Source organism: Mizuhopecten yessoensis, unplaced genomic scaffold (genome assembly GCF_002113885.1).
Source record: "Mizuhopecten yessoensis strain PY_sf001 unplaced genomic scaffold, ASM211388v2 scaffold10201, whole genome shotgun sequence".
Classification (NCBI taxonomy): domain Eukaryota; kingdom Metazoa; phylum Mollusca; class Bivalvia; order Pectinida; family Pectinidae; genus Mizuhopecten; species Mizuhopecten yessoensis.
In genome coordinates, this window is record NW_018408429.1 from 227243 (window position 1) to 237347 (window position 10105).

General features: G+C 35.9%; 1 protein-coding gene across 3 annotated transcripts in view; it reads right to left on the reverse strand.

Moving 5' to 3' along the window:
• The window catches only part of LOC110459729 (HBS1-like protein), a 29436-nt gene that overhangs the window by 10020 nt on the left and 9311 nt on the right, over positions 1-10105 (reverse strand). For all 3 annotated transcript variants that reach the window (XM_021512126.1, XM_021512125.1, XM_021512127.1), the window contains exons 6-9: positions 3322-3670; positions 2904-2986; positions 2146-2305; positions 1394-1506 (exon numbers count right to left, since the gene is read on the reverse strand). In XM_021512126.1, coding sequence (XP_021367801.1) covers positions 1394-1506; positions 2146-2305; positions 2904-2986; positions 3322-3670 — 705 coding nt within the window. The remainder of the gene's footprint in view (positions 1-1393; positions 1507-2145; positions 2306-2903; positions 2987-3321; positions 3671-10105) is intronic.

Genomic DNA, 10105 nt, shown 5'->3' on the forward strand with positions numbered 1-10105 from the left:
GTCAAAGAAGAAGAAATTTTGAAATATTGGTTAATTTTCCCTTTGGGGCCTCGCCCTGGCCCCAGGGGTCGGGGTAGGAATCTCAATTTTACAATTTGAAACCATCTACCTCCAAGGATAATTCTCACCAAGTAAAAATAATTTCCTACAGAAAGTTGTCAAAATATACCCAAAAGTGTTATTTCCCTATATAAACTATAGTAAACTTTACCCCCTCCCCAAGGGAGAACGGATAGCTCGGGGGTCCTGAAATTTACAATTTAAGTAAAGCCCCTGATGATCTTTCTTTCCACGTAGAGAAAATCACTGTAGTACCTCTGAGTCTGGAGAAGAAGATTTTTGAAATATTGATTAATTTTCCCTTTGGGGCCCCGCCCTGGCCCCAGGGGTCGGGGTAGGAATCTCAATTTTACAATTTGAAACCATCTACCTCCAAGGATAATTCTCACCAAGTAAAAATAATTTCCTACAGAAAGTTGTCAAAATATACCCAAAAGTGTTATTTCCCTATATAAACTATAGTAAACTTTACCCCCTCCCCAAGGGAGAACGGATAGCTCGGGGGTCCTGAAATTTACAATTTAAGTAAAGCCCCTGATGATCTTTCTTTCCACGTAGAGAAAATCACTGTAGTACCTCTGAGTCTGGAGAAGAAGATTTTTGAAATATTGATTAATTTTCCCTTTGGGGCCCCGCCCTGGCCCCAGGGGTCGGGGTAGGAATCTCAATTTTACAATTTGAAACCATCTACCTCCAAGGATAATTCTCACCAAGTAAAAATAATTTCCTACAGAAAGTTGTCAAAATATACCCAAAAGTGTTATTTCCCTATATAAACTATAGTAAACTTTACCCCCTCCCCAAGGGAGAACGGATAGCTCGGGGGTCCTGAAATTTACAATTTAAGTAAAGCCCCTGATGATCTTTCTTTCCACGTAGAGAAAATCACTGTAGTACCTCTGAGTCTGGAGAAGAAGATTTTTGAAATATTGGTTAATTTTCCCTTTGGGGCCCCGCCCTGGCCCCAGGGGTTGGGGTAGGAATCCCAATTTTACAATTTTGAAGCCTCATCTACCAAGGATGATTCTGACCAAGTTTGAAAAAAATCCATCCACTGGTTCTTGAGAAGAAGTTGAAAATGTAAAAGTTTACGCACGACGCACGACGCACGACGGACGACGACGGACGAAAAGCGATTAGAATAGGTCACTTGAGCAAAGCTCAGGTGACCTAAATAGGGGAATTTCTCCCATAATAACAGTTGGATTGAAATGAATTTTGGCTTAAAACTATGGGAGGATAGTGCTACAGACAGACAGATAGAGGGACCGATGGACAGAGAACCTGATTCCAGTATAACCCCCAACTGTAATGAGAACAACAGTTTTAATACCTGTTATCATGTTGGGAATAAAGTCTTTATGTCCAGGAGCGTCTAGCAATGTCACTGCTTTCTTTGGAGTTTCAAATTTCGTCTGAGCAATATCCATGGTAACACCCCGAGACCTGGAGAATATCAAATCAAACATGTTTAGCATACTTGTATTACCTTCAAATTGAAGACCTTGTTTGCCTGTACATGTACATCCTCATTTTCAGGAATGTCATAGTAACAATTTCCAGTTCAATGAAAAGAGATTTAGGACAGACATGCATGAACAAGGTTTTACTGAATGCATGTTTTCAAATTCAAATTAACATCAAAACTTTGGAAAATATGTTTATGCCAAACTGGCTTTACTTATTGGACAGTTGTGACATCACATTCTAAAGGATTGATAAGTGGAACCAAATGGCGGTAATTCAATGATATTGCTAATACATGCAAATTCGTGATATTTATAACCCCCACTTTCAGGACATATGCGAGCTGTAGCTATTGTAAACTCGTTAATTGTATGTAAATATGATGGAACTGAGTCCGAGACATGTCAACATGTGTTAATCCACCAATCAGAATGTACAAGTCTCATTATAGTGCATATCGACAGATCAATTCATGATCTAACTCAGCCTGGGACACAACATGATTTGAACAGCCCAACATCACTAGATAGTGGGCTAAAAAGTTGACACCGGACGGATGTGCCATGGCATAAGCTCACTTAAAGGTCATTTGAGCCGGGTGAGCTAAAAATGGCCAACCTTTCTTCCTCGGTCTCATCTAGTACCCAGGCGAAGGCGAAGGAGCCCTTGCCAACCTTCTTCGACTCCTGTTCATACTTGTGCATGGCTTTTTTGTTGACCATGCCAAGCTGGAACAGCAGGTGGCCCATCAGTGTACTCTTCCCAGCATCTACATGACCTGTGAGGATATCATTGAGATGTTATATTGCATGGTAATAGATACATACAGAAAACAAACAACATAGGCATACATGTGAGGCAATTTATGGACTGCATGGGTAGATAACACTGTACATTAAATGTTTCCCTTGAAATTTAAGCAAAATTCACAAAGAACACAATAAAACTGGTACAACTTTCCAAAAGTCATCTTTGAGAGTTTGCCATAGGTTTACATCTTTCTGACAACTAGGTTCATATGGCAGTGTCCATTGAAAATGGGGTAGTGGTGGGAAATTTATTGGTTAAACAAAAGATGATCTTTTACCTTGTTTGCTCTTCATTTTCCTTACAGGTACTATTACCCAGCCCAATGTTGGAAAGTCTGAACAGGTTACCAAAAGCTATGCCCCATTTTAGGCTTTGCTTTTTAATACAAATTCAATCTTCTGCTATATAGCATGTGACATGTCCCTGTGGTAACAAGGTGTTGAAGTCCCGTTGAAATTGGGTATGCAGGTCTTCATAACCCCAATTAGTTCATTAACTTTTACAACCAAGCAAGCCCTAACAACCCAGGTTATCTATGGGGCCGATGCAAACATTATACAAGTTACCTATGACAACCATGTTGAGGAGATCTCTATCACCCTGTCTTCTGTCATATTCTTCCTTTAATCTTGTCTTATCTTGTTTCGTCCTGTAAATGGAATAATTTTCCAAATTAAGGCATATTTGACATTGAAAGAACAAACTCATTTTCAAAGAAACCTGTGAAGATTAAATGTTTTATACACAAACTGGGATTTACATACAAACAGGTTCATATGAATCACCAGAAATGGGGTCAAGGTCACATTGAGACTATAATCTGTAGTGTACTTCCTGTGAGGTACATACAGGTAAAAATCATTAGACATGGGGTCAAGGTCATATTTAGTGGTGGTGTACTGTACATACTGGTAGGAAAAATCATCAGACATGGGGTCAAGGTCATATTTATTTGAGGAGTACTCCACTCTGTAGTCTACTCACTTTGATGAACTCTTTGTCACCTGAGTTGTTGAAGCCTCTTTCTTTGGGGTTTGTACAGGTGTTGAGGCAGAATTGTTCCCTACAGACTCCTCGGCTTTTTGGGGCACAGACCCGTCAGAAACATCCCTATTGCCACTAGAATTTGTCCTTAGATCACGTTCCCCATTGTCCTTCGAAGGAGTGGCCCCAGCCTCAGGCACTCTGGGCTCAAATCCACGCAAAGGCTGTTTATTATTGTTTATTCTGATCTGGGAAACTGCAGTTGCAGTATCTTCATCTGGCTTCACTGGGGACACCTGTTTTTTCACAGGCGTTTTTAGCTCTACTGTCGGAGGGTTAGGAGCAAAAGCTAGAAAAAGAAAGAATGTAAGCTTCCAAAATATTTTGTGACACTTAAAGCTACAATTAAACATGTTCACTGCACAAACATGTCTGGTTGAAAAGTTAAGTCGTGAATATATGGACAAACCAAATCTCCCATTACAATGCATAGCATTAATAGTGCTTAGATTATGTAGCCGTGACCTTGATCTTGAACAAATGACTTCAAACTTTAACTTGTCTCCACAGATGGGTGTCAGGAATATTTGTTTGAAGTTTCATGAAATTTGGTTGAAAATGTAAGTCATTAATGCACAGACAAGCCAATTCTATGGATATATTCTGTAGCTGTGACCTTGAACATATGACCCCAATCTTCTACTAGTATAGTCTCTACAGAGTGATGGCAGGTAGACTTGCGTGAAGTTTCAAGAAATTTAAAACAACCCTTCAGACTAGCCAAATATTCACAGATGGTTACATGTTTGAGCATATGATCCTGACCTTCAGAGCCATTCGCTTTACCATGTACAACTTAGTTTTGATTTTACAGGTAGATGGCTGGAGTATCACACTGTACATGCACACGTAATTATATGTATTTGTTTTTAGGGGGAATGTGTATGTCTTACAAATACCTAGCATGTTTTGAAGATCCTTTGGGTTTTCTACTTTTAGTGTTATCTGCATATAACGAACAAAATCACTTGAAATACAAACCAAGCTTTGTTTTCAAGTTATTCAGATACTGTATTAAGACTTCTCTGATGATAAGAAACATTGAAAAGAAAGATGACATATTTTCACCTTGCCCGTCTCCATTTTCACACCTGAAGAAATCCGACTTTTCTCCATTATTTAGTTTTCTTGACTTTATCTCACTGTACATGTACATCTTAGCAATCTCCTGCCATCAGCGGCCTGTCCATTGACAAATAATATGTCAAACACCATTTTGAAGTGATCACCTTTCTCACAAAAGTCCAAGGAATTTCGGGGTAGAGACTGTTTATTTATTCTGTGTGGATTACCTTGCAATGTATTTGCGTTTTTGAGCACCATGTTGAGTTCCTTTTGGAAAATACATTTGACAACTACTGGTCTTGGACCTTTGTTGGATTTCCTGCCTAACCTGAGAACGTTAGCGAGTTAGATATGTTGATCGATGTCCAGCTGTCTGTCTAGGAAATCTCTGATTACAGCTTCAGTGCCCTCACCATCCCATTCATAGATACCAGAAAATACAAGATAATATTCCATTGACCTGCACCAAGATCTGTCAATCGGTCTGCAATTTCATCATTTCTCTCCGTCACCTCCATAAGTTCCTTTTCTCTATCGGTCTTATACTTGTTGAAATCTTAATGGGACTTTTTTACCTGATTTTCTAATCTAACAGTTTGATCGCAAACATTTTGGATAACTTGTTCGTTTTTCTGACACTTTTCGTTGACACTGTCGAATACATTTCTAAGACCCTTTAGATCTCAATCATATTCAGTTAAACAAACATTCAACAGCACATTTTCGTTTTCGTTTCCAAGCTTGATCCTCTTGATAACACTGTCATGCCATTATAGTTATATATATATTTAGCTAGCATGATAACACTGTCATGCCATTATAGTTATATATTTAGACAGTGTGATAACACTGTCATGCCATTATAGTTATATCTATATTTAGACAGCGTGATAAAAGTGTCATGCCATTATAGTTATATCTATATTTAGACAGCGTGATAAAAGTGTCATGCCATTATAGTTATATCTATATTTAGACAGCGTGATAAAAGTGTCATGCCATTATAGTTATATCTATATTTAGACAGCATGATAACATTGTCATGCCATTATAGTTATATAGATATTTAGACAGCGTGATAACTCTGTCATGCCATTATATTTATATTTTTAGACAGTGGGATAACACTGTCATGCCATTATTGTTATATATATATTTAGCTAGCGTGATAACACTGTCATGCCATTAAAGTTATATATATATTTAGACAGCATGATAACCCTGTCATGCCATTATAGTTATATATTTAGATAGTGTGATAACACTCGATATTTCGTCACGCCTGTATATATGGTTAGTTACAGAAAACTCTGACATATAACACTGTCATGCCATTATTGTTATATATATATTTAGCTAGTATGATAACACTTTCATGCCATTATAGTTATGTGTATATTTAGACAGTGTGATAACGCTCGATATTTCGTCACGCCTGTATATATGGTTAGTTACAGAAAACTCTGACATATAACACTGTCATGCCATTATTGTTATATATATATTTAGCTAGCGTGATAACACAGTCATGCCATTATAGTTATATATATAGTCAGACAGCCTGATAACACTGTCATGCCATTAAAGTTATATATATATTTAGACAGCATGATAACTCTGTCATGCCATTATATTTATATATATATTTAGACAGCATGCTAACCCTGTCATGCCATTATAGTTATATAGATATTTAGACAGCGTGATAACTCTGTCATGCCATTATATTTATATTTTTAGACAGTGGGATAACACTGTCATGCCATTATATTTATATATATATTTAGCTAGCGTGATAACACAGTCATGCCATTATAGTTATATCTATATTTAGACAGCATGATAACTCTGTCATGCCATTATAGTTATATAGATATTTAGACAGCGTGATAACTCTGTCATGCCATTATAGTTATATCTATATTTAGACAGCATGATAACTCTGTCATGCCATTATATTTATATTTTTAGACAGTGGGATAACACTCGATATTTCGTCACGCCTGTATATATGGTTAGTTACAGAAAACTCTGACATATAACACTGTCATGCCATTATAGCGTTATATATATATTTAGACAGTGTGATGACACTCGATATTTCGTCACACCTGTATATATGGTTAGTTACAGAAAACTCTGACATATAACACTGTCATGCCATTATATTTATATTTTTAGACAGTGGGATAACACTGTCATGCCATTATTGTTATATATATATTTAGCTAGTATGATAACACTTTCATGCCATTATAGTTATATACATATTTAGACAGCCTGATAACCTTGTCATGCCATTATATTTATATTTTTAGACAGTGGGATAACACTCGATATTTCGTCACGCCTGTATATATGGTTAGTTACAGAAAACTCTGACATATAACACTGTCATGCCATTATTGTTATATATATATTTAGCTAGTATGATAACACTTTCATGCCATTATAGTTATATACATATTTAGACAGCCTGATAACACTGCCATGCCATTATAGTTATATATACATTTAGCTAGCATGATAACACTTTCATGCCATTATAGTTATATATATATTTAGCTAGCATGATAACACTTTCATGCCATTATAGTTATGTATATATTTAGACAGTGTGATAACACTCGATATTTCGTCACACCTGTATATATGGTTAGTTACAGAAAACTCTGACATTGATTCACAGATTGTATGTTTTATAGCAGTACTGAACTGATCAAGCTTGGTACTGATTGATAAATACATATCTGTAATAAGTCCATGCAGGCTTTCTAGTGTGACAGAGCTGTTTGAGCTTTGGGCTTTTTCCAAGCAGAACAAATATTCATGACATTGGAACACCTCTGTATTGAAAATGTTAATGCTGTAGTTATAACACTAATTCTTCAAGATTTGTTATAGCAGAAGGCTATTTTGAAATGATGTATCACGCTATTGGGTGGGAAAATAATTGCAAATTCAATACCATTGACCATTAATCATCACTTTTCACCTGGAGCGATGTTTGGTCCAACCTCCTTACTTCACACATGCGCGTCCTACATATTATCTGTCCACCATCGTGAATGGACAATTGTAATTAAGGAACCAGAAACAGTAATGGACTCGCACAACTAAATCAGCCAATCAGCAAGTGTTTCATATGTTTGGAGGTCCTATCTAAATTTAGATCCGGTTAATTACTGAGCTACTGAGGAATTTTAATGAGGAACCGGCGACAGCTTTTTGAATGAATTAAATCTACAAGTATTTAACTTTTGAAAAATGTATACTTTTAATATATTTCAATAACTGTGTGTGGATTTGCACAGGGGCAACAAGAAAATACAGCAAAGCTGCTGGACATTAGATCTTAAGATGAAAATCTCTTCCTGACAGTCCAACAACCACGAGGGACAGATTCTGCACACTTGAATTTATTCTTTAAATATTAATGGCATTAATCTTAACATTAAGAGTATTTTGTTGACGTTCAATATCCTCACATGCTACACTATTGTTACTCATAATAATTCCCAAGGCACAAAAATGTAAATTTTTAACTGCATATCTAAATGTCAACAATTTGGTAATCACATCATCTTCTGAGAGAGAAGATACAGTACACGAAGTATGAAAAATCCACAATTTCACAAAGATTTCATTTGATAATGCACTTTTAAACAAACTATCACTGGCTTCTGGGTAAACCTGTCAGTCGTAGCCCCTTTTAAATTGAATTTTACACAAAATGTTAATATCTGGTGGAGGATACTTGTCAAAGAAGTTGTTATCTCTCGAGTCTATAAATACACACTTTGCCATAAAGCTAGTTTTCTGGTTGTTATTTTCTTTTTATTACGATTTTTAAAGAAACTATATCAGAAAAGTGTGGCTATATTTGTAGCATACTATTTGACACCAGGTTTTAATGACGTCAGGCTTGACAACAATGCAGAGCGCCATTTTTAATGGGGTTCTCAATGCAATTTCCCCGTTGCCGTAATCATCTGGTAAAACTTCCAAACAAAAATGATAACAATGGTGTGGTTATGTAAATACAATAATGTATGTTTCAAAAGTAGAACAAAACAAGCACTTTTTTTGTCATCACTTCATCTGAATTTGAAACTAATAATCTTTGCAGTGAAGATATATAACATTTCACATATCTTGACTGCAGTGAAGATAAGATTTTATCAAACAGAAAATTTATGATATTTCATGGTAAAATGTATAAAATACAGTTATCGCAGGGGTTTATTATTATCTTTTTGTAGATAGTATGCAGACTTAATTTCCCAGAAGGCTTTCATGCATGGGGAAGGACCAGAAGTGGACAAAGTGTTTACAGATCAAATCCTGTGGCACTTTGCGCAACTTAGGGGTTTGAAAAAAGTCTGGGGGCGTAGTTTTTTGGGGGGTCACCGGTTTCGCTTCAAACCGTCCGGTTGTCAACTTCTGAGCATTTTGTAGCCTTTGTATGTATGTATGTATTTATCTAGACAGTTGTCACTGGTGTTGAACTTCAAATATTTAAATGTTTAGTAATAGTATATGGTAAATTACTATTAAGCTGTGTGAACCCTACAATGATAAATCTGGATTTCAGAACAAGTCCTACTGAAAGAGAAAGAAATATGTCCATTTTGATACAATATCCCTTTTCATCATTTTTTTCGATTTTGAATAATTTTTTATGAGGAAAAAAAATTAAGTGTCAATTCAGAATGTTTTTGTAATTCTTTTTGAAAATTAACACTGATAAAATTCCTTGTCATTCTTGTATGAACAAAGATTTATCTGCTTTGAGTTATAATTAATTATAATCATCTTTTTTTAAATACAGGGCAATGGGTAGTATAGGGTATAGGATCTGCAAACACAACACCACTTAAAAGTTCTAGAAGGTCAAATGAATTTTAGCAAACAAACAGAAGAGCTGGAGTCAGCTCTGGACTCTTGGTCATAGTTTCCATTTTATGTTTTAATTATAAAAATGTATAACATGCATAAAAAAAATACACATATGAGTAAAGGAGAAAGGCTGAAAACTGACAGATCGAGGCTCGAAAACTGTCCATTCTGTGTGGGAAAATGGACTAATTGAGTCTTTTCTCCTACTTAAAACACAGTAACTGTTTGAATTAATAATGGACAACTGTTTTTGTTAAGAATTGACACCTACTGAACAATGTACCAGTAATGAAGTTAACATTGACGAGGCATTAGTGTATACGTACTTGCAGCATGAGCTATGGTCATTCATACATTATGAATGCAGCTTGTTGACTTATTAGTCAGGTATAGGTAGAGTGAGCATATTTAACAAGAGGCCCATGGGCCTTAACGGTCACCTGATATATTTATACAGAGAGTTGATTTTGTTTTTAACATGAACAGACATATTATTCAAAGTGACAAAAAACAATAAAACCACCTTACTCAATATCTAGCATACAGATTTCAGACTAAAAAGGATTTGAAACTAGCACCTCTGATTCTTAACAAGGAAAATGAAGAAATTTTAGCACACTGACTCCTTTGAGCCCCACCCTACAGCCCTTGGGGGTAGGGCTGGCTCAAAATTTTCAAAGTATCAAACTGTCAATTCAAGGTTATAATTCCAATCAAGTTATTAACATGTAATATTCAAAGTATCATTTGCCATTATAAA